Here is a 25,881-nt window from a genome sequence, read left to right on the forward strand (position 1 = left end):
ACCCAACCCTAACCCAGTCAGTACTAAACCCAACCCTAACCAGTCAATAATAAACCCAACCCTAACCAGTCAGTACTAAACCCAACTCTTACCCAGTCAGTACTAAACCCAACCCTAACCAGTCAATAATAAACCCAACCCTAACCAGTCAGTACTAAACCCAACCCTAACCAGTCAATAATAAACCCAACCCTAACCAGTCAGTACTAAACCTAACCCTAACCAGTCAGTACTAAACCTAACCCTAACCAGTCAGTACTAAACCCAACCCTAACCAGTCAGTACTAAACCCAACCCTAACCAGTCAGTACTAAACCCAACCCTAACCAGTCAGTACTAAACCCAACCCTAACCAGTCAGTACTAAACCTAACCCTAACCAGTCAATAATAAACCCAACCCTAACCAGTCAGTACAAGATGGTCTCCGGGAATGTGAGACTGCTTGGCATGGCGTTGGCAGACTTGCCGAGTTTTCAACCCAAGTGGATTCAGAAGTTCAGGCGACGTCTCACGTTGTGTTCCAGACCTCAAAGTCAAGTGTTTTATTCATGAAGTGCACAGTATAGCACAAGGTCTTTCTGAACAATGAAATTCCTAATCTACATGGCAAGCAACAACTACATAGTAGGCATTAAAAGATAAAATTGTTAAAAAATAACCTGGCTATCCCACTGTGCTACTTTATAGTGTCCATGTTTAGGCACTTAAAGACAGAAATAACAGTATGTAGCCACTTTGCCATAATTTCAGGCTTTTATAAAGCTTCCTACTGTGATGTTCTTTTCATAGCTGAGTGTGTGTGTGTGTGTGTGTGTGTGTGTGTATGTGTGTGCGTGTGTGTGCACCTTGCCATGATTAGCAAACATCTGTGTATAACACTGTGTTCCTGTAGCTCAAGATTAAACTTCATTTGTAAATAATATTGTCCCTACAGGTCGGGATGAGCCTGGGGAGAGAGGGACAGAAATGTGTTGTATGTGAGAGGGACGTCCCCACGATGTCACAGTTCATCACTCATAACGCCGTCCACCGTCTGCCTCTTCTGTGACGCTTGAACTAAGTGTGTGGTCTCTGTTCTGATGCGGAAGACAGTTGGCGGCCCTAGCTGTTCAGTTCCCCCTGGCATTCCTCCAGCTGTCTGGATGTCTTGGCTGGAGAGAACTCAGGGCCCTGGCTCTCTCTGCGGCCTCCTCCCACGCTGCAGCAGCCTCTTCTAGCAGCAGTAATACAAATGTGCCCTTCTAAAAACATCTTACTTACTGAGAAACAGTCTTTTCCAACTCACTACCAGTCTGTCAGTCCACTGGCCTAGGTATTCAGCGTAATATAGGGCCTCACATGGACTGAAGACCGGAGTATTGAAGACTTTGAGCATTTCACATACAGACTAGCCTACTGTACTAGAGCCACATTCACATTCAATGAGACTTCCCTGCATGGTCACAAAGGTCTTAAAATACTAACAATAGGCCTTATTATAATTACCTGCATTACTGGTTCCCTTACTTTGGCTAACCTTGTTGCATTACCTTACTTGTACCACAAGGTGGTGCAGGCAACATATGATTTTAGTATAGATTGTGTGTGTGTGCGTGTTTATTTATTTATGTTAAATATGAAAACCATGATAATATTAATGTTTAAAACATTTCAAGTGTGATGATAATGTACCCAATAATCAAATTAAGGAGGGTTAATTAATTAAAATATGTGTTCTGTCTCAAAAGAGACATAAATGAGTCAATGTTCCATTTGCATCATTGTTGGAGCAATTTAATGAGCACCGCCATAGTCCACCATTGCCAACCTTTATCACAGAACTACATGTAAAAGGGCAGATCGCTGACAAACTGAACCTTGATCATCTGGACAGAGGGAAACAGACACACGACACACACGGCACACACACACACACACACACACACGGCACACACACACACACACACACACCCAACACACACATGCACACACACACCAGTCAGGTCATATCAAAAGAGACGCATTAAAAGACTGCTCATCAATACCGAGTTGTCAACCTTGGAGCTGATTGTAATCACAAACCTGGCTCTCTCTTTTAATTAAATCTAAATGGCCTTGCAGTCAATGGGGCAATTCCAGCCAAGGCCTTGCATCATCTGCTTCCGATTGTCACACCAAATGGTCTCGATGGGCAAATGTAATGGCCGCCCTTGCTACCTTCTCAGACAGGAAGGCTTCGTTTTGTCTTGTCTGCAGTTTGCAACTTTAGTAATGTCAAGCACGAAATACATTGTTGATCCCATTTAAGAACACAGAAAATACAGTGATGATTTAGATGCAATTTATAAAGTCTTAATTAAAGGGGTAGTTCCGAATTTTGGACATAAACCCTCATTTACGACTTATGTTGTAGATCGATGGAGAACATTTTCAGCTGATTCCATGCTGTCTCTCGTTCGGGCGTTTTTAGAAATATTTTTATTACATTTTTCATATATAACAGAATAGAACAGCTCAGACACAAGTACAATTAGTAAGTAAAAAAATAAAATAAACGAGTGGCCATTATATCCATTCCTCACAGTCACAATCCCCTACAACAGAGAAAGGCAACATCTAATGGCTAAATACAAACAAATAGCAAGGGTACAGGAAACTGGCTTGCAGTAAAGAAGCTACAGATACAGGCTAGTCTAAGTGAGGAAACCCTTGTAATATGGAAGATGATAGCGTAGGTCCAATATATTTTAAGTATGGGTAACTTGTTGTGTTGATAGTAAGAGAATAGTCTTCTCAGTTCCTTGTTGTTGTGAAGGCAATAGTGCCGGCTAACGTATCACTCCGCCTTCCTATTTACAGAGAGCCATATAGGTCCGAACAAACGAATGGGTTCAATGATAGTTGGACTTCAGAAAGGATGGTATGAAAACTCAAATGAGCCCCTGACAGACTGCCCTCATATTTTATTTGGGTGCAATGTAGTGTTAAAGTTAGTTTTCTTTGAATGCTAGCTGTTTCTACTACATTGTGCTAGCATTAGCATGTCACTATCACCAGAACGAGAGACAATATGGAATCAGCTGAAAATGTTCTCTATCAATCAACAACATTATGGGTAAGTCGTAAATGTGTGTGTCCAAAATTCTGCACTACCCCTTCATGCCTTCACAAAGCCACTATAAGCTCTACCATGAGCACTACATTAATGTGCCACACAAAGCATGTATAACCATCTGGCATGCTTTATAAACAGTTCTCAGGTTTACATCATAGTGGGTCCATCTACACACAGACCCAGAGATTAAACTCTGACAGGCTAATGCTAAACTTGTCCATGTTAGCCAGTTTACCTCTGTGTTGCAGATGCAATAAATCAGGTTTGAACACATGTTGACTGGAGCTCTCCATCCTTTCAAGACTGAACTGAAGAATTGCGTAGCTTTTACTATTTTACTATACATCCTCCTGATGACATGTCGAAGTGTCCTTGAGCAAGACACCAGCGAAGAACCCCAAATTGCTCCCAATGAGCAGACTAGCACCTTGCATGGCAGCTGTGGCCATTGGTGTGTATTTGTGTGTGTGAATGGGTGAATGAGGGGCCATTGTAAAGCACTATATAAGTGTAGTCCATTTACTTTACCATTTACAATGCGGTAACAAGGTAGCATCCATCTTCACAGGCAGGTACCTCTCTCCCTGAAAGCCACTATACCACTATTCAAGAGCATAGCAAAACCATACTTGTTTCTAATATGTTGTATTATGAAGGGCAGTCGTAATAGTGAATCCTCCAATTTGATAAAGCAATAGGTATGTATAGGTACTTCATTGAACCCCAAGTGGGAATTGTTGGAATTTTAAGTTGAGCACTACTCTCCCCAATACCCCCCCCCCCACACACACACACACACATACCCACCCTAACCCCCTCCACTAAAGCTAATTCTGGATCAGGTGGTGTTACACATTGTCACTGTGTGGAACATCACCATCAGCTAATGAAAAAACAGGTGACTGATAGTGAATTATAAATTATGTCTGTCCCATTCTCCTGGAGGAATGACAGGAGACAGAATCCCAGAGAAATACATTATTACCTCTTTCCCAGGATATTACATCATTATTCATAACTTTTATATGGTTAACAATTATCTCTGATTTATTTATACCAATTATATTTGATTTGATTGGGGGCAGGAATTGGGTGCACTCCTCTGACACAAAGCCTGAGGCAAATTACAGTATAATGCAATAATAACCTCAAAATAAACCCATATGGATAGACTAACGTGTCATGGAAAAACCTAGCTGTTCAGGGCATGCTAGGATTAATGAATATGCACACCTCTGGAGCCGTATAGTATTAAGGTATGGGTTATTGTTGCTATTAAAGTGCATGTTTATTTTTTTTATTTTCTTCTTTTAACACAAATGACTGCAGGAAAGTTGTAATTCAAATGGAAAATTACACATTGACATCAACTTTTTCAACTGACATTTTGTTTTTCAAAAATATAGATGAAATGAGAATTGCTGAAGGCAGGACATTTTTTGAGCCCAGTGGCAAAATTGACTAATAATTGCCCGTCATTAATGAAGCCAAACTATGAGACAGAATTGGATCCCTTTGCTAGGGCCAAGTCGTGTTGAAGCTTTGTAAGCGTTTTCCTGCTCGGAAAAACTGACCCTACATCAATAGGATGTGACAGCAATGATCGGTCACTAAGGTCAGCAGTGATCAGTCACTAGTGTCAGCAGTGATCAGTCAACTAGTGTCAGCAGTGATTGGTCAGTAGTGTCAGCAGTGATTGGTCATTAGTGTCAGCAGTGATTGGTCATTAGTGTCAGCAGTGGTCAGTAGTGTCAGCAGTGATCAGTCACTAGTGTCAGCAGTGGTCAGTCCCTAGTGTCAGCCGTAATTGGTCCCTAAGGTCAGCAGTGATCAGTCTCTAGTGTCAGCAGTGATCAGTCTCTAGTGTCAGCAGTGGTCAGTCCCTAGTGTCAGCCGTAATTGGTCCCTAAGGTCAGCAGTGATCAGTCTCTAGTGTCAGCAGTGATTGGTCGCTAGTGTCAGCAGTGATTGGTCGCTAGTGTCAGCAGTGGTTAGTAGTGTCAGCAGTGATTGTTCATTAGTGTCAGCAAGGATCAGTCACTAGTCTCAGCAGTGATTGGTCACTAGTGTCAACAGTGATGGATGTGTTGTATAAACAGTCAGCCTGCTTCCCTCAACCATGAGTACCCTGTGCACATGACCATGAGCACACTGTGCATGTACGCACTCGACTGCTCCTCTTTCTTGTGATCTTTATCCAAGTACTTTTGTGTGATCACTATTTTTCTGGGGGCGTTTATAGCACCTTCACGGCGTGCATTGTTTTTATATACAGTGTATGTCCTTAATTATCCTCTAGCTACTGTATCTAGGGTACAGTAACTAGAGGGGCGAGGCAGACACTTTCTCGTGGTGCGCCCCGCCAGTAGCTGCGATTACACACCGCAAGTGAAGCAAAGTCTGCCAACTGAGGGCCACCAACCGGGCTGGTGTTCGTCTGCCACAGGCGGGGAGTGCAGCCTGCTCTGCCGGTTCCCAACCCAGAATTCTGCAGCTGAACACTGAAGGGCTCACCCCCAGTATGATCGATGTCATCGAGCACCTGGCCTGCACCAGCAAGGTCCTCATCATCCTCCTCCAGGAGACCCACTGCGTAACAGCAGATAAGCTAGTTCTCCCAACTTTTGCTCTAGCTAGGTTTATCCTAAGCAGGAAGCATGGCCTTACTACGTTCGTCCATCAAAGGTTGAACTGGACTCTTGTCGACCAATCCCCAACTGGCTCGGAGATTGAGTCTCCCAGTGTTCTCCCACCCCTGTCTCTATGTTGCCGACTTCAATTGCCAGCATGAGGATTGGGGGTACAGCACTAATACATCCGGCGGAGAAAACCTGGCTGATTGGGCAACTAACAACAGCCTGGCCCTGTTGTACGATCCCAAGGGTGCAGCCAGCTTTGTCTCAGGTCGCTGGAAAATTGGGACAAATCCTGACTTGGCATTTGCGAGCATCGGTGTTGATAATCAGCTCCCTGATTGACGCGTGCTAGGAAAGTTCTCGCGGTCCAAACATCGGCCATCGCTGATAACCATGCCTAAACTCATGGACCTCGTCCCGAGCAAGCCAGTGAAGCGATAGAACATCCGAAAGGCCAACTGGAAACGCTACCGCCTCCTTACCCATAGATCCACAAGGTGCCTCCCACCACCTATCACCAACAACGTGGACAAGGTGTACTGGGAACTCTGCGGCATACTGGTGAAAGCCGCCAAAACATCCATCCGAGGCAGATGTCGCAACAGCTACAAACCGTGCTGGGATGCGGAGTGCAAGAGTCTCTAGTGTGCCTTCCTCCACGCCCCCCCAGGAGCTGAGTCAGACAGGCTTGCTTCAGCCCTGCTGTCAAGACTCAGCCAAAGGATACGAGCGCTGGGAAGAGGCCATTAACTCCATCGACTTCTCACACTCCAGCTGCAAGGCATGGAGCATCCTTAACAACCTCACTGGTAGGTCTAGACACTCCCCCCCGTCACTGCCCCATCTCTGCAAACAAAATTACATCACAATTTGTGAAAAGTGGGACATACAAGGGCAAAGACCGCAAATCACCACGTCTTGTGCAAGCAGGTTGTGACGCCTTAAGAACGGCGTCCCCCAGGGCTTTGTCCTGGCCCCCTTCCTTTATAACATCTACACCTACGACCTGCCAAACACAGTCTCCAGGAAGTACGCCTACGCAGACGACCTTGTGCTGGTGTACTCCGGTGGAAACTGACAGGCTGTGGAGGAGACCTTGAGCCAGGACATGCAGACACTAGTGGCATACCTCCGGAAATGGAGATTGAAGCTCAGCGAGGCAAAGACGGTGTCGGCAGCCTTCCACCTTAACAAGGAAGCCAAACGTGAGCTCCAAGTGCACATTGATGGAACACTCATTTACTCGGTTTTAAAATTAGTCGAAAATCCCATCCCTATCAGCGGGACATTGGACAGCTCGCTCACGTTCCACCGACACCTCGAGTCACTGGCCAAGAAGTTAACATTTCATGTGGCATTGATGAGGCGACTGGTCTCATCAGGCTGGGGCGCCAGCGCAAAAACACTGCATACGGCAGCCCTAGCCCTTGTCTACTCGACCAGTGAATATTGCGCACCGTCGTAGAGCTCACACCCACCTCACTGATCCGCCTATCAACGAAGCCTTGCGCATCGTGACAGGATTTCTGTGTCCCACTCCTGTGGACAACCTTCCCATCCGGACTGTGGAGCCTAACCACCTGCTCCACGACAGGTTCACTGCAACAGCAGAGCCTCCCCGGCATCTCAAGTCGAAACACCCTTTTGTGCCTGCCACGCGGGATCTCCTGCAGCAATGCAGAGATCTTAACTTTAGCAAGGCAGTATGGGCGGACTACACCTGGCATGCGGAGTGGGAGGCAAACACTTCCAGACTCTGTGATTTTATCCCGGCCGCCGGTCCTTCCCCTATCGGGATGGACTTACCCACACCAGCGTGGGTGAAGCGTTATCATCTCCGGACTGGCGTCAGACGCTTCTGCTCATCGATGCACAGATTGGGCTTGGAATCCTGGGCGGAATGCGAGTGTGACGGTTGTGGATGACGAAACAGTGACATGGCTCCTGGAGGTGTGCCTGGGTGACCCCCTCACCCAGGCTTGGGGTGCAGCAGAGTCTGTTGGTTTTTGGCCCTCTTTTCCCAGTACCATCATCTAGCTGGGACACCAACTCATTTCCCAGTAGCATCCTCTAGCTGGGACACCGACTCAGAGACCCCTTGAGATACAGCTATTCTGAAGTCTTGTCTTTGAAACTTCCCAGAAGTTGTTCACACCAAATAATGTTGTCCCTATATCTGCTAGGAATTTGTCTCTCGTTGCTAATTAGACGCTGACACAATTTCCCTTGAAACTGGAAACAGTTTGGTTGCAGAGTCTTGTGTAAGAATGGAGAGGGCCTTATTCTGACAATAGTAAATACGATAAAAAGGTGATTTGCATTTCCTTATGGTCTTGTGATCTGCAGTCAAACCAATGAAACAGTTAAAACGGTCTGAAAATAGTAGTCTTTATTTTTTTTCCTCACAGCAAACTACTCTTTGGATACAGTTCTCAACATATAAAAATATAAAACAGGGTAAGTTGTTAGGGTTAGGGTTTGTATATATTTAGTTAGTTCTTACATCTTAGACATTTTCATAGTGACCCTTTTCAAGAATCTTGTCATATTTTCACAGGCTTGAAGTCTTTCTTATGACTGCCAGTCCACCCTCATCATCTCACTATCTGGGTACCCCTGACTGCATCACGTTACCTTACGTCTTTATATTAGTCACATGTAGTTCATGCTGCTGGTGTATAAAAACTGATGTCGAAAGTGCAACTGCATAGCTAAACAAAGGATATTATTGAACAAAAAACATACTGTAAAAGTGACATAAAAGGAAAATAGGACAGCGCCAATTCCCAGACATGCTTGACGTGCTGTAACCCTATAAGAGCATTTATTTGGTTAAAGATTTACAACACGCCATAGAACACTGTGAACCATAATTAGCTCACTGTTCACAATGTAGTGCACAGAATGACCTCTAATGGTGTCACTGTACTCTACATTCACCTGACCAATAAACACTTGATAGTGGAACTCATCAAGAGAAGCAATATGTTTGCACGAGATGATGGTGCCCTCGAACCAACTGTCAGTCCGCACAATTCAAGCAAACACAAAGCTAACCCTTTCAAGAGAGGTTCCGGTTCTTTCTATTCGTCCTCCACCGTCTCCAGTAGAGCTAGGGGCCGTTCAGGTTCTGCGTCTATATCGACAGACTCGCCGTCGCCGGACTCGTAGGTGAGGTAGGATCCCTTATCCTTGAACATGTACCTGAGCACCAGGAAGGTACAGCAGCACAGCAGCAGCAGGATGACCGCAGCAATGACCCCTGGGACGGGAAGAGGTACAGGGTTAGACACGCTACTTGATCTGTTCACTTACCAAAGTGACACAGTCTGTTGTATGTATGTTCTGTGTATCTGTGTATGTTCTTAGCTATTGAGCCTTATTGAATGCTGAGAGGAGTTTGGTCCGAATAGTTCTAACCATTGAAATTACTAATTATTATTAATCTCCATGAAGCTCCCCAGTAAGAGTGTCCTCATGCTCCTAGCGAGGACAGTATAATCAATAAGCCTCATGCTCCTAGAGAGGACAGTATCATCAATAAGCAGCACCACTGGGCTGAGTGATCGTTTCTCACCTCCAAGAATAGCTTCATCACCGCCCACTGAGGAACCTGGATAGAAGGAGAGCAACAGACATATGAACAGCAATAGGCAGCAGAACATTATAGGATCTTCAGTATACAGCACAATTAGTCATCCTTCTATATACTGTATAATAACACCTGTGAACGCCACCTGCCTGTTAACTGTTTGCTAGGTGTAGTTCTGCACTCTGCTGACCATGCAACTGTTATCATTCTCCCAGCAAATGTGAGAAAAGGTTCCTTTTTTTACCTTTCAAGCAAGGAAAACTGAATAAAGACAGAGATTGAGGAGGTGCTCAGTAGAAGTTATTGCTGTGGAACAGCTGTCCACCTTGACTTTAATCTGGCTGTGGCATTTTTGTAATATAATAATGCGTATGAATCAGCTGTGTTCCCTACGCAGGGCTCTTCCAGGTGCAGGGAGAGAAGACTGAGGAAATGACCTCAAATGTGATTAATGCTTAATCACCCTCCACGCACGCTGTATAGTAGGTCTCTGCCTATTATGAAGACGCCACCATTATAATGAGCACCTACTGTTGGCAAGTATCATACTGCAGACACTAATTTGCCAGAGCACAAATGGTCAGATTGGAGAAAAAAAAACGTAACGGTTAGAATGGAGGGGAAAGCACCTCAATTGAAGTCTGAATAGTCCAGGATGTTATTAAGAGCACCTCTGCAGGGAAATCGTGGAGTAATGTTTCACAGGACCAGTATCATACTGTACTTCCAAAGCGCAGTATTCTGAGTATTACAATAAACTGAGGATCAATTTTGCTCCAATAAATTCAGGCTCTACAGGAAGTCATTACACTGTGAGTATCCGCTCCGAGTGGGAGCAGTGACCAGAGGGAGGAACAGCAGTCGGTCACATGTTGGGTGGATATGACGGCCTCCCAGAGGAATACGGGAGGAGCTGTTGGCTCCTCTGAAGCTGAATCGCAAATCGCGCACTTAGGCGAAATTGCAGAGCACTCGCGACCTTGTGGCCTTACATGCGCGTTCCCGCCAAGTTCACAAGGGCTCAGGGTAGTCCCAAAACGGAATTGCTAGGTCCACAAGTGCGCCACTGCCGCCATTTTGCGCACTTTAACCACACTTACCGAAAGTCTGCAATTTCGCAGACTTAGGAGCAGAAAATACCCACAGTCCACCGCGTCTCATGTGACACAGTGAGTGTATCCGAGTCATGATCCAAGTGCATCACACATAAATGATGACATTTGCCGATAACAAAAAATGTATCTTGAAATCCGCATGTTGCAAACATATCCCACCTAACATAAATTTAAAATTATTATTAAATTAAAACAGACGTCAATTTGCGGAGCTGAGGAGCGCGTCAGAGCAGCCTCTGTGTGGAGGGACGCGGCAGCCAATGAAAACAAAGTGGGAGGGGCATTGAGCTAAACTGACTTGGGAATCGTTGGCACGCCGCTGGAAGTGCTGTCCCATTTAATTCACGGCCCTGCACCCTCTGGCCCTTCCAGCTGACGTCATTTAAGTGCTCAGGCCTCAGGCCGCAAGTGCAAGGGGCCACAAGGGTGGTTTGCGCACTCAGATTGGGATTCAGCTTTTGTGAGTGGGTGGGTGTTCTCAGTGTATGATGTCAGAGTGGGTGGGTGTTTTTGGGTATGATGTCAGAGTGGGTGGTTGTTCTCTGGGTATGATGTCAGGGGTGGGTGGGTGTTCTCTGGGTATGATGTCAGAGTGGGTGGGTGTTATCTGGGTATGATGTCAGAGTGGGTGGGTGTTTTTGGGTATGATGTCAGAGTGGGTGGTTGTTCTCTGGGTATGATGTCAGGGGTGGGTGGTTGTTCTCTGGGTATGATGTCAGAGTGGGTGGGTGTTCTCTGGGTATGATGTCAGAGTGGGTGGGTGTTCTCTGGGTATGATGTCAGGGGTGGGTGGGTGTTCTCTGGGTATGATGTCAGAGTGGGTGGGTGTTCTCTGGGTATGATGTCAGAGTGGGTGGTTGTTCTCTGGGTATGATGTCAGGGGTGGGTGGGTGTTCTCTGGGTATGATGTCAGGGGTGGGTGGGTGTTCTCTGGGTATGATGTCAGAGTGGGTGGTTGTTCTCTGGGTATGATGTCAGGGGTGGGTGGGTGTTCTCTGGGTATGATGTCAGAGTGGGTGGGTGTTCTCTGGGTATGATGTCAGAGTGGGTGGGTGTTCTCTGGGTATGATGTCAGAGTGGGTGGGTGTTCTCTGGGTATGATGTCAGAGTGGGTGGTTGTTCTCTGGGTATGATGTCAGGGGTGGGTGGGTGTTCTCTGGGTATGATGTCAGAGTGGGTGGGTGTTCTCTGGGTATGATGTCAGAGTGGGTGGGTGTTCTCTGGGTATGATGTCAGAGTGGGTGGGTGTTCTCTGGGTATGATGTCAGAGTGGGTGGGTGTTCTCTGGGTATGATGTCAGAGTGGGTGGGTGTTTTTGGGTATGATGTCAGAGTGGGTGGGTGTTCTCTGGGTATGATGTCAGAGTGGGTGGGTGTTCTCTGGGTATGATGTCAGGGGTGGGTGGGTGTTCTCTGGGTATGATGTCAGAGTGGTGGGTGTTATCTGGGTATGATGTCAGAGTGGGTGGGTGTTTTGGGGTATGATGTCAGAGTGGGTGGTTGTTCTCTGGGTATGATGTCAGGGGTGGGTGGTTGTTCTCTGGGTATGATGTCAGGGGTGGGTGGGTGTTCTCTGGGTATGATGTCAGAGTGGGTGGTTGTTCTCTGGGTATGATGTCAGGGGTGGGTGGGTGTTCTCTGGGTATGATGTCAGAGTGGGTGGGTGTTATCTGGGTATGATGTCAGAGTGGGTGGGTGTTTTTGGGTATGATGTCAGAGTGGGTGGTTGTTCTCTGGGTATGATGTCAGGGGTGGGTGGTTGTTCTCTGGGTATGATGTCAGGGGTGGGTGGGTGTTCTCTGGGTATGATGTCAGAGTGGGTGGTTGTTCTCTGGGTATGATGTCAGGGGTGGGTGGGTGTTCTCTGGGTATGATGTCAGAGTGGGTGGGTGTTCTCTGGGTATGATGTCAGAGTGGGTGGGTGTTTTTGGGTATGATGTCAGAGTGGGTGGGTGTTCTCTGGGTATGATGTCAGAGTGGGTGGGTGTTCTCTGGGTATGATGTCAGAGTGGGTGGGTGTTCTCTGGGTATGATGTCAGGGGTGGGTGGGTGTTCTCTGGGTATGATGTCAGAGTGGGTGGGTGTTCTCTGGGTATGATGTCAGAGTGGGTGGGTGTTCTCTGGGTATGATGTCAGAGTGGGTGGGTGTTCTCTGGGTATGATGTCAGAGTGGGTGGGTGTTCTCTGGGTATGATGTCAGAGTGGGTGGGTGTTCTCTGGGTATGATGTCAGGGGTGGGTGTTCTCTGGGTATGATGTCAGGGGTGGGTGGGTGTTCTCTGGGTATGATGTCAGAGTGGGTGGGTGTTCTCTGGGTATGATGTCAGGGGTGGGTGGGTGTTCTCTGGGTATGATGTCAGAGTGGGTGGGTGTTCTCTGGGTATGATGTCAGGGGTGGGTGGGTGTTCTCTGGGTATGATGTCAGAGTGGGTGGGTGTTCTCTGGGTATGATGTCAGGGGTGGGTGGGTGTTGGCAAGCAGAGAATGACAGTAGGACCCATCTGTCGGTTCTGGCCAAATCGCAGACATTAATTAGTTCCAGACCCTTGAGCAGAGCATGGTGGCTAAGCAGTAGGCAGTGTGCGCTTGATGTTATTAGATGCTGTAAAAGATGACTTGTATTGAGTTGGCTGTAAATCTATAGGCTTTGAGTCCACGTTAGCGTGAGCATGATACTAAACAGCCTCGTTGGCTTCATGGTCCTGTACCACATTTCTTCAAATAGGATTGTGGGCTGCATACAGTTTATGCAAAATAGCTTGAACACAAAACTTCAAACTGAACTGTTCTGTAACAAATGTAATGTGTCTTTCTGTGAACTCCAAAATAACCCCCCTGAGAGGAGCTCAAATGGGTCATAAGTTCATCACCTTATCTGTTATCGCCAAAACCAAAAATAGATTCACTTGCAAAAACCTGAGAGGGCAAAGTGTTGGCATTTAGAGACAGCAGTCTGAGAACCACACACTCGCTGCTCTTTTTTTATCTGTTATTTGTACTATGTGCTCTTTGTGTGTTATTGTTGTTTGACTTGTACAGCACTTGGGTCAACTTTGCTGTTTTTAAATGTGCTCTATAAATAAAGTGGTATGGTATGGTATGCTCTGTCTACTGTCTGCTCTGTCTGCTCTCTGCTCTAGCTACTGTCTGCTCTGTCTATTCTCTGCTCTGTCTCTGTCTGCTCTGTCTCTCTCTGCTCTGTCTATGTTATGTTATGTTATGTTATTTTTATTTATAATGCGCCCCCCAACCAACTGTTACATCAACCCGGGGCGCAGCCCAGGTACAAAGGGAGACAAACAAAAACAAAGGACTGCAAACAAACAGATTAACAAGAAACGCCTGGAATTGGAGAGTGGCTGGCTGCTGTCGGGCGTAGCCTACTCTCTGCTCTGTCTGCTCTGTGTCTGTCTAATTTGTCTACTCTCTGCTCTGTCTACTGTCTGCTGTCTACTCTCTACTCTTTCTACTGGCTGCTCTGTCTACTGTCTGCTCTGTCTACTGTCTGCTCTGTCTACTCTGGCTTCTCTGTCGACTCCCTGCTCTGTCTGCTCTGTCTCTGTCTGCTCTGTCTGCTTTGCTGCAGTGTGAATCCCTGCCAAGTAATTAATTCCCTCAATCAGCATAATTACCTGTCACGATCATGCAGATGAAGGCTTAACTTGCAGCGGTTGCAGGGCTGAGCTCTGCAGAGTAATGATCTCTTCAGGAAAGATAATAGGGTTCAACACGGCTCAATCTAAAGTGTCTGTTCATGAACAAACAGCAGAATGTGGAACCGGGCAATTAGGTGTTTGTTGCCCCGCGTTACCACATATCCTCAGTTCCATTTCATTTCCTGACTCATCACTAGATGTGTCCACTCCCAGCCCCCGTACACCTCCACCCGGGCTGCGTTCCGAATCGCATACTACCCTACTATATAGTATGCCAAAACAGGATGTAGTATGTCCCAATACATAGAATGCCACATGCAGTATGGCAAAAATACCAGGATGTCCTACTACATCCGGTCGTATTTTGCAGTATGCAAGCCAGCAGCCTTTTCTGGCTATTCTGACCCACAATCCTGTGCGCAGCAGAAATGTGTGTCACATGTGCGAGTCGTGACAGCTGTAGACGAATGTCGCGTTATGGACAGCGACGGATGTGGGCAAATTTCAAGGCGCAATGTTATGACAAGGTAGTATGTCCCAATTGGATGCCTACTGCTTGCAAAGTACATACTTTCTAAGGGCAGCTGTAGTAGGTACTGGTAGTAAGAAGTAGAAGTATGCGATTCGGAACGCAGCCCTGGACTCCCCAGATGTGGGGAAGATGACAAGATGGCGGTAAAGCTGCACTCAACCAGACCTCTTTCCTGCCCTTCTGGTGAAATCAGACAGATTCAGCATTTACTGTAGTTGTACTGTATGTACTGTAGCAAATGGGGAGGGACAGGAGAACTCACCCCAAGCCGGGATCGAACCCACAACCTCCCACCTCCAAACCTGGCTCACTAACCGCAACACCAAGAGAGCTAGCTCCTGTCAAGGAGCTCTTAACGAGAGTTGTTACAGTATAGTGGGGTATGGTTACCCTGGAAGTCAGTCTTTTGCAATACAGACTGGACTTCCTCATATCCACATTGATTTCCAGAAATTACCATGTAATCAGAGCCAATCAGGAACTGTGTTCTAACTGTTCTGTTCTAACTGTTCTGTTCTGTCCCCTCAGTGGAAGCAGCCCCTGATTGGTTTCTGTAGTTGATAATGTGAAATACAGGCGGCTGTTGGCAAAACAGTAATGGTGTTTCCGGAAGCAACAAGCGGTAATGTTAATGTTAGTAGAATAAACACAGCCATAAGTGCAGTTATTACAGAAATAGACTCAATAACAATTAAACAAGAACAAGAGTATGCACAGCGAGTATTGTGTTTAGTAAATGTCCTGCATCAGATGGCCTCCCCTCCCTCTCTCTCTGCTGTAGCTTCGTATTTCTGATCTCCCAGCTGCTATTGCAGCAGTGTGAGATCATAGTTGTGTGTTGTCATAGTAACTAACTCTCAGGAGCAACTGTAAGCTGCTGTGAGCCGGACAACCTCTCTCTATCTCTCTCTCTCTCTCTCTTTCTCTCTCTCTCTCTGGTCCTCTTATTAACTCCTGAGTTGTGGAGAGGAAGAGAGACAGACAGCGAGTTAGAAGCACTGACAAGTCTAATTTGAGGCAGACTTTCCAGGCTTCCTTGACATTTCAAACTTCAAGCTCAGTGCATAATTAAGTTGAGGTGACTTCAAAAGAGTGAAAATAAGATCTATTGGATTGTACTGAGGGGTTGCACTAGTTATAGTGACAGCAATGTGAATTAAAGCAATACATCGCGATATTTGGACCTTTACAAACATGTCTGGTGCTAATTCTCCAATTAGATTTACTAAAAGTAAGCTGAATCGTCCAAACAGTCTACTCAGAAAGATAATACATTTACATTACCTTTTAAAACTCGCGCCCCCGGGAAGCAGCATTCAGTCGAAGTGCGCATGCGCAACGTTGTGCTTAAACAACACAGTAGTAGCTAACTATTTCGGCGTCTATGGATATCATGCATTTTTTAGCTCAATGATATCATGGCGGAGGTGAGAAAACCGAAGTGAAACATCACAGAGGAAGCCAGAAAAAGAAAAAGACAATCTGATAACTTTACGACAGTACGACAGTGCACTTACTCGCAGAGCCTGTGGGGGCGCAGTTCTGAGAAAACCGGAGAAAACGCTATGTATTGCTTTAATGTAAAGTAAGGTTCTGTTTTTGGAGCTCCTTCTAAATCTTGATTTCCCTCAAGAAACTTTCTCTCACAAGAAAAGCAAAGTGACTGCTTGTCTGTTCCACAGTCTCACAAAGGAACGTTCTAGAATGCCCTGTGTTCCTTAAGCATTACCCATGTCCTCAGGCTGCTCTGACAGCCCAGCGTTGTCTTCAGTGTCTTTGGTATTCAGCGAACATGCCTGGTGTGGGACAGCTCCGCTTTGACCCTGTCATGCGGACTTGTCAACATCAGGGGGTAGCTGGGAAGCAGCTCAACCCTGTCAACATCAGGGGGGTAGCTGGGAAGCAGGCACACACAGGCCTCAACACTGAGCAGAGATGATCTGCAGGACCTGGTGTCTGGATGTGGATAGACACACTGTCACCTGTTCTATATCAAGCAAACCATAGCTTCATCAAGACACAGGCTGTGTTCACACATGGTGCCATCAAGAGAGTATGGTGCCATCAAGAGAAGACGACAGCCTCTTTGTGACATTTTAGGTTTTATACAGATCAGATTGAGTCACTGCAGCTCATGAAAGTCTGTTGAACATTGCTTGAAGACCATACAGTACAGAGTCTGTCAATTGAGCATAACACCAACCATGCTATTCAAACTGTCATTCTATTTTAGGGGTGTGAGAGCCATGTGTGCAACGTGAGAAAGGGTGGAACACATGTGGCCTTCGTTATCACACGGTTCTGTGCTCTTTTTACCCAGTCTCCTCTGTGAGCCCTGGGCACACCTGATAACAGACACTCCCTTTAATCTGCTGCCCTGCAGAGGAATACTGTGCCACACGCCTCTCAACCGCATCACACGTCTCTGCCTGCCTGTCTCTCTCCCTTCTCTCTCTTCCTCACCCTCCTTCTCTTCCATTCTCAATCCAACAGTCCGAACTTCACCATGGAGGAACTAGGACAGCTAAAGAGTTATTACCTGTTCATGCCGTTGTTTGGAGGTAGCCCTCGCCTCCTTTCATTGGTCTCCATAAATTACCTTTATCTCTCACCTTCTCTAATGGATTAGAGGGTTAGGGTTAGATGCTATTTCCATAACGCTATTTTGAGAGTTGCTGAATGGGGCCGTAGTTTGTATGTGAGAAAAGGACACCACAGAGAAAATGCCAGCAGACACCTTGAGGAGCATTCTACATGCATGCTAACCATGCTGAGGTGAGGCAGAAGTGCACACTCTTTGACACCTCAAGTAATCTGTAATATAAAGAACTCCCTAGAAAGACCATGGTCTTTGGTCTCTATGTCCAATGTGATACTTGATATTACTCTAATGCTCTTGATATGAGCCCACGAGAATAAGGCTATAGTTTCATGTGTATGAAGTGTGTGTTATGGGGTTAGAGTGGCCTGTGCATAAACATAGTTTGCACACTTCTCTGATCTCTGACCCTTTTTGCCACTAGCTCACTTCCTGTCACTCTCAAAAGTAAACACTGACGAGATGACTTCCTAAAGGGTTGGGGTAAGAGGGAACAGCAGGGGGTTTATTCTGGGAAAGGAATGTGGCGCTCTCACCGGTGGGGAAGGGTTGTAGATGAGGAACGGTAGCTTCATCAGCTGTAGCTCTGGTTATGAACGGAGTCTCAGCAGTGACAGGAACAGAAGGTTGTGTGGTCATGATGAATCACTAGTTCTGGATCTAGACTACAGAAACAAAGACAGCGTGAACTGATAGATATCTGAAGATGAGCCTAGAACCAGGTGGTTTTTGTTAGGGAATTCAGTGCAGTACATATTATTTAGCTGTTCTAGTCCAGCACATAATCAACAGCTCTTGTTTTGTATTGTGTTCTTCTTTTGATGCTGCTGTCTCTTAACTGCAGTGCAGATTCACAGATCTAACAAAGCTCATGGCAAAAAGTCTCAAAAACAAAACTGACAGTGTCTTTCAATAAAATCAAACCTACCCTGCATCATTCATCTACAGTACTAATGCAAAAAGTCACCTTTGTCACAAGTATAATTTCTGCAAGCTACAGCTGGCTTTCATACTGTTGCAACTCTATTCTTGGAAAATGTGTAAATTTTTTCAAAGGGAACCATATCTACATACAGTAACGTACAGGGTAAAACAAGAAAAACACTAAAGCAATAAAAAACAACTTACCAACAATCAGCACAGGGCTGTTCCCCTCAACTTACTAGCTGGTGTAAAAGTGTGCCTTCAAAGTTTCTTAGTCTTTCCCTCTGTCTCACCCACTCCCTCCCTCTCTCTCTCTCTCTCTCTCTCTCTAGCTCTCTCTGGATGGGTGTGGACCACATCTGTTGCTCTGCAAGTGATCTGCTTATTCCCTGGGTAGACTTTCTAACTTGTGTTGCCAATAGTTAAACAGACCCCTCCCTTTAAATAAAAAATAAACCAGATGCTAGGCAGTTTAAGGAGTTTGTGTCATGGACAACCATTTTAACCCAACCCTAGCCATGGACAATCATTTTAACCCAACCCTAGCGATAGACAACCATTTAAACCCAACCCTAACCATAGACAGCCATTTAAACACAACCCTAACCATAGACAGCCATTTAAACACAACCCTAACCATAGACAACCATTGAAAATCCAACACTAACCATGGAAAACCCGTTATACTCAACCCTAACCACACAGACATCCATTTAAACACAACACTAGACAACCATTTAAACACAACACTAACCATAGACAACCATTTAAACACAACACTAGACAACCATTGAAAAACCAACACTAACAATAGACAACCATTTAAACACAACACTAACCATAGACAACCATTGGAAAACCAACACTAACCATAGACTGATGATAACATAAAGTCATCCCCACCAGGAACCCCAGTCTCCTGGGTGGGAGTCCAATGCTCTCACCACTACTCTACTTGTGCAGTGGAGATCGGTGGGTGGGTTTTGGTGTCCTTCTTCCAGTCCCTAGTGTGGGTTGGGGTTAGAATATGGGTTGGAGTTGGGACAGGATCTGATCTATAAGGCAAGGGGTAAAGGTTGGAGTGAAAGGATTAACATGTGGAGGTTTGGGGTCCCATAAAGTCATCCCCACTTCAACCCCAGTCTCCAGGGTGGGAGTCCAATGCTCTCACCACTACTCTACTTGTGCAGTGGAGATCAGCGGGTTGATTTTGGTGCCCTTCTTGATTTTGGTGTGCTGGGACTACTGCCTCTTGTGGTGCCAACAGAGAAATGCAGGCCAACATTGTCCGCAGTAACGGAGGGAGGGAGGGAGGAAGTGATAACCGGACAAACGCATTTCTGACAAAAGGGTAATTATTTATGCAACTTTATAAACCTTACTTTGACTGGTCTATCAGAGATATATGTCCTTCAATGTAAACTTTTTTTTTCCTCACTCGAAATGGTTGTCCATTCTGTGGTTAGAGTTAGGCTTTAAATGATTGTTGATGGTTAGGATTAGGGTTTAAATGGATGTCCGTGTGGTATAACGGGTTTTTCATGGTTAGTGTTGGTTTTTTAACTACTTTAGCCACTAACCGCTACCATTAATGTTATGGAAGCTGCTGCTAGTTGTTGTGAGCACATGAGCTAACTGGCTATCCCGCTCTTATTGTGCTGGATTAGCATTGGAAGCATTGGAACTGATGTGTCCAGGTGACAAGACCCATCTTTTTTTTATCAAACATTACCGTCCTACCAGTTCCGCACAGAAACAAGCCAGCCAACACACATAAGCCAGGCTGGACCTGGCCTGGTTTACAGAGTAAAGCATTATTGACTGCTGTCTACAGGGTGTCAAAATCACAGGCATGTCATTTCATGTATACCTCTCTTAAGACAGGAGAGAGAACTGATATCTAATCAGCAGGTCATTTAATTAATACCTCTCTGAAGACAGGAGAGAGGAGAAATTATGTCTGATCACTGGAGGAGGGGTGTGTCTGGTAGGGTTAGGGTTAAGGTAAGGTGAGGCTAAATGAAAAGCAACTAATGGCTCCAAAAATCATTAATCAATAAAGGTCATTAATCAATAAAGTGCACTTCAAGAACTTTCTATTAAATGTGTTCTAGAACCCAGGTTTGGGGTTTGGAGTCAATGTACAGTACACCATTATACTATGCACACTTGCTATAAAAATGTATTTTAATAAATTATTCCTGAAATAATCATACCCATCACAAACAAACAAAGAAAGTCTTGAAACAATACATGTTCAGTCCTGTGAATTTTGTAACTTGAAAAGATACAGTACAGATCTAATGCACTTGAGGGAATACAAACAAGAAATTTACTTTATTGAGAATCTCCCAGGCCGAAAACTTGATAACAGTAGTAAATTGCCATAAATTACATTTCAATTAAGTTTGATTCATGAAAATCTTGCTACATAATGTACCCTTGTCACTTCAAATCCAAGAGCCAACATGTTGTGACAGGAGTCAAGGCTGCAGTTCTAACAATAACAGTTAAGAAATCTACAATACTTTGACATTCAAATAAAACAATAACAACTAGGTCATAACCTCACCACATACCTGTAGCACACATTTGTAACTAATATTTACTTTGGTTATCCCTGTCGAGTTGTCAGGTCAATAAATAATCAACCCCAAAAGGTTCATACCACAGTCAGTCACTGAACATTGTACCACAATTTAAACAGTCTGAAATGGATGAAATTGTAAATTCACTCTTTGGGGGGGACTGTTTAAATACTATAAGAGCAGCTACACGTCTGTCATCACCCTAATCCTTGCCCTGCATACCTCCAGTGATTGCCGTTAATTTTGCCGGTAACACTTTACCTTAAGCTGATGTAATATGTAACTACGCAGTAATACCTGTAGGAACAACATTGTAGTTACTACATAACTACACCGTGTTTTTTATGGCATGGGTTATTAAGCGTATGGAGGAGGAGGCTCTTCAGGGGTGAGTGGGTGTTGATCTCATTTCTTTGGTAACCGTCAGTTGTCATTTCACAACATCAACGAACCCCCGGAGGCCCCGCCCATCCTAGCCAGGCTTAACCATCATGATCACTAAATAGACTAATGCTGTCCATACACTAGAAGACTTTGATGAAACTTTTAAAAGATTTTAAAAAGACTGTCATCTGACACCCTCTTACATCTAAAGACTTTTAAAAGAGTTTTAAGTCACAGACTAGTCGCAGACTAGGATTCTGCAAATCGCCTATTGGTTGTTGATAATGGTCACGTCAGTGAACCACACAATTTGCATAAGACAAGACTAAAGACTTGCGAGAATATCAATCATGTTTGATATTGTCATAAGGCCAAGAAGTGACAGACTGGCCAGAATCGAGTTTTAAGACCACCTTACACCCAACAACTGTGATCATGGGAGCGCGCAGCAACTCCAGCAAGACTCAAGATTTTATTCTGACTTTGAAATCTGGGGGAAAGTCAGTAGGTGTAAGGCCGGCATAAGCTACTGTAGTGAACAAGTAGCCAGGCTTCACCATCCTGATCACTAAATAGACGAAGCTACTGTGGTGAAAAGTAGCCAGGCTTCACCATCCTGATCATGTGAGCTCTGCAGAGTTTATCTCCACAGATCAGTCTGGTCACGCTCCCATTCAGACTGAGTTCCACCCAGCAGATATTTGCCGGACCAATCACAACCATTTATCTAATCTGGGGCGGGTTTGATACAACGACTGCACCCATTTGATATGATGATTGCTCTGATTTGTTATGGGTCTGTCCAATTGTGTCCAGAGGCATTTTGGTCTGCGACTGTTGATAACGGACTTTGGTAATCAAAAATAAAGTTAGCAGCTCCAGACCCTTTGCATTTTTGCGAACTGAGTCTGGCGAAGCCAGGCTAACCCACTCCCCCATATGCTGCTAATGTGTAATTCCATGGAAATATACATATCCATTCCTATGTAAATAACATGTTACTAAAAGTACTACTATGCTGTTACATAGTAATTCATGTAAATTTAAGGTAGAATCACATTCAAAAAGAACATTGAGGACACGGCTGAACAGTGAGGACACAATAAACAATCTACCAAACAGAAGAGAGAAGCTTTGAAAGAGAAATAAAGTTAATTTAGAATGAATGAATGAATTTAATTTAGAGATGCTCAAGTCTTTGGCACTCAACCAATCCGGACGTAGAAGCTCCACAGAACAAATATATATATATTTGTTGCTCCTAATTACACACCAGACATAAGAAGAAATAAAAAATAAATCATAAAATTAATTATATTTCTACTCTGTTCAGTATTACGAGGGCAACATCATTATTACTTTAATTGTTTTTACTGTACAGCACTGCATTGGGTAATGTGCTGTAGGTGTTTTGTTACACGATAACCAAGTGAACATTCAATGAATTGCTGTGTATGGCATGTGTCTTGGTTTAGACACACGTTTAGACAGCAATAGCATCTAAAAAAAGTGATTAGACTCTGATACAAAGAACTGCTATTGAGGGGAGGGAGAGGTGTGTACACTGGGTTGGGATCGAGACGCTCAGGTGGTTCAGAAAGATATCCGCAGGGGAGTCAGATTAAATACTCCTTCCTCTTGTCCATCCCACAGCTGTGGAGGTCCAGGTGGGTAGAGCAGCCTGTGGGGTCGTCCAGGCCGGCACAGGGGTCCTTCTGTGTGACGGAGACGGAAGTCACCTCCCGCTTGTGGCGGCAGTGCTGGTGTGTGACACAAGCTGCCACGGCTACTGCACACAGGGTGACGCCCACTGCCGTGGCGATGATTCCTGGTGATGGCAGAGAACAACAGAGAACACACCTGGGTTAAGGGCTTGAAGGTAGGGAACATGCCTGAGTTTAGGGCTTGAAGGTAGAGAACATGCCTGAGTTAAGGGCTTGAAGGTAGAGAACATGCCTGAGTTAAGGGCTTGAAGGTAGAGAACATGCCTGAGTTAAGGGCTTGAAGGTAGAGAACATGCCTGAGTTAAGGGCTTGAAGGTAGAGAACATGCCTGAGTTAAGGGCTTGAAGGTAGAGAACGGGAGGAACTGCTGCATTTCTGAATCTCTGCAGATTTCTAAGGTAGCAGATCTCACATATCTCACATTATGCTACCTGCCAACCCTACAAGTCCTACCGTGCTCTTATCCTGACATAATACCCTAACCTTTTTTTGTAGAAATTACCTCCTCCCATTGAATCACAATGGATACAGATCAGTGTCATCTGTGCTTGACTGTTCTTGTCTGTCACAATGGAACCAATTAGGTTTCCCCAAAAATGCAAACCCCACCCACCTCACACTCGGTCAGCAAAAGCTGATGTAGTTAAGAGGATTTCAGTTTTGTCCTCTGTTTGAGGGGGAAGACCATGACTGAAAAGCATACGTTTCAGTGTAATATAACTGTAATGTGTATGTTTCAGTATAATACTAGTAATACTAGTACTAATAACAGGAATGTGTACCTCCAACTACTGCTGAGCTTCTCTGCATTGAATTCCATTGTTGCTCTTTGCCGCCGTGGCCGATGTCCTCTGGATGATCTACAGCGTGATGGAAGTAAAGTAGTCAATGGAGAATATATTATTAATATAACTAATATATATTAATAATACAACCCTTAATACAATCCATGATCATTTAATAATAGCAGACCCATATCATAAAGCTAGACAAGGACACAAAGTCAAGCTTAATTGACTCGATCAATATCAACTCCAACACTCACCCGATATTGAGTGCGATGTAACGTCAGCCTGAGCTCCACAGCTGGACTCGACTAGATTGCCATGAACACTGAACCATGAGTCAACACGGTTTAAGATGGCTGCCTTCAGTGGCGCCAAATGATTGAACTGGACAGATGCCAGGCAGCCAATGAAACCTCTGGATCCTGCTCTCCGCACCTCTTCGTCAATGCCACCATGTCCTGCTGATGCTAATCACAGGCATTTGACAGCGCAACATAGATTTAGATATGGAGCAAAATGTATGGGGACTATTTCTGTGAATTAACATTAATTAAGTATTTGAAACAACAATTTTTTATGTTGTTACTGTAAATGATTGGTCACAGCTCCAATGCTGCCTGGCAAAAAAAAAGACGAGCTTATTGGAGTTAAATAATAATAATAATTTTGATTTAATAATGATGCTGTGACTTCTCATATTCAATATGCTCGGTCTTCTTGAGGATTCTTGTCACTCAATAGGGAATATATAAATGTTGCATTCAAAACATCAAAGATTCACATAAGTAAGTTTGACAGCGATATCTACCATTCCTGCTAAACGCCTCAGAGCCCTGCAGGTACCTGTGACTTTTCCTAACGTCAGATATGTAAGTCTGGTCATTTCTGTGTCAGATGAAAGGCTGTATTTCTGGGTGACGCCTTGGTTGACCTGTTTTGAAATAGAAAGCGATATTTAATAGCATGCACTGTACAGTACATACCAATGGTAGATGCAGTACTAGTATGCCCCCCAGGTCCTGACAGTGAGTCCACTGACCTGAACATACAAGTCTGTCCCCTCTCTGTGCATCTGGACTCGGTGGAGCAGCCCGTCAGCCAGGTTGTAGGGGCTTGGGCTGAACACGTCAGATCTGTTCTCTCTGTTCAGCTGGTACTGGATCTGCAAACTCCCTGTATAGAAAAAAGATGGAATGTTTACTGAAAACCTTGCTTACAATTTCATGATAAGGCAGTGATAGTTAGTATACCACACTTAATTCAAACATTTTAAATGACAGGAAGGAAGAGTGGTGTGAGAATAGAAAAGAGAGATGCAGAGAGGTGAATATATCTACCGTTTGTAGCCAGGATGATGGCCATATGCTGCTGATGGTGGCTGCTCACACAGAGTAACATGGCGGGGGCATGAAGCGTGCGGAAATGGAACGCTATGCTGTTGCGAATCTTGGCAGATGATTGGCCGTCTCTGCTGTCCATCACAGAGAAGGGCTCCTGGAAGCTGTAGGTGACTGAGGAGCCATTCTCAAAGGACACAGACACTTCTGGATTACAAAAGAAAAAATAGATTGAAAAGTTTCTGCACAACTGAGTTGTCTGGTGTGTAGGAGAGAAATGCAAGACCTGTAATAAAAATGGCCCCAGGTACTTGGAATTGCTTCAGGCATCACAGGTAAAATGGGAAAATCGTAGTGGTTGACACTATTATATTATGTGACCCTCTATATTGTGTTCTCTCCAATTTGGCCAATGATGCTGAAATGTTGCAGTTTTTTTCATGTGCAAGCCAAGGCGATGTGCGGGAGCCTTTTTCATTTGATGCTATTGGAAAGAAACCGATGAAGACAGAACATTTATGGGAGAAAACAATCTTAAATGGTATATATAAAGTTCAGGCTACTGGTCATGGCTAGAGGCAAATAAAGCAGGGTCAGCAACATTGGAAAACGTGATCATATGAGGTTAAGTTAGTAAATAAGTAAGTAAGACTACAGCTTTTGGTGACCACTATGCTATTTGGGCTTGTGTGCACATTGAAGAATCAAATTATCTGAGGAAAAATCATATAAGAATTGTATCAAAAGCGGCATTACTAGGTCTGCTGAGGTCTTTTACTGTGTGCCAGTATCAATAGAGCTTTAATTGAACTGACCACTATTCGGATCAACAGCCTTGTGCCATAAAAACACGCTAATAGATGTTTCATGGAAATTAAATTGACATTTTTATATCTGGATCACAAACATATTA

At 44.7% G+C, this 25,881-nt stretch overlaps 1 protein-coding gene across 1 annotated transcript in view; it reads right to left on the bottom strand.

Annotated features, from left to right (window-relative positions):
- Positions 1–8,814: 8,814 nt before the first annotated feature.
- cntnap5b (contactin associated protein family member 5b) overlaps positions 8,815–25,881 on the bottom strand; it is a gene marked incomplete at both ends in the record, with an annotated part of 33,763 nt that continues 16,696 nt past the window's right edge. The window contains 7 exons of the mRNA XM_084454098.1: positions 8,815–8,993; positions 9,309–9,344; positions 22,771–22,947; positions 23,889–24,098; positions 24,475–24,562; positions 24,671–24,804; positions 24,969–25,175. Coding sequence (XP_084310224.1) covers positions 8,815–8,993; positions 9,309–9,344; positions 22,771–22,947; positions 23,889–24,098; positions 24,475–24,562; positions 24,671–24,804; positions 24,969–25,175 — 1,031 coding nt within the window. The remainder of the gene's footprint in view (positions 8,994–9,308; positions 9,345–22,770; positions 22,948–23,888; positions 24,099–24,474; positions 24,563–24,670; positions 24,805–24,968; positions 25,176–25,881) is intronic.

The sequence above is a fragment of the Borostomias antarcticus genome, assembly GCF_949987555.1.
Source record: "Borostomias antarcticus genome assembly, chromosome: 19".
NCBI classification, from domain to species: domain Eukaryota; kingdom Metazoa; phylum Chordata; class Actinopteri; order Stomiiformes; family Stomiidae; genus Borostomias; species Borostomias antarcticus.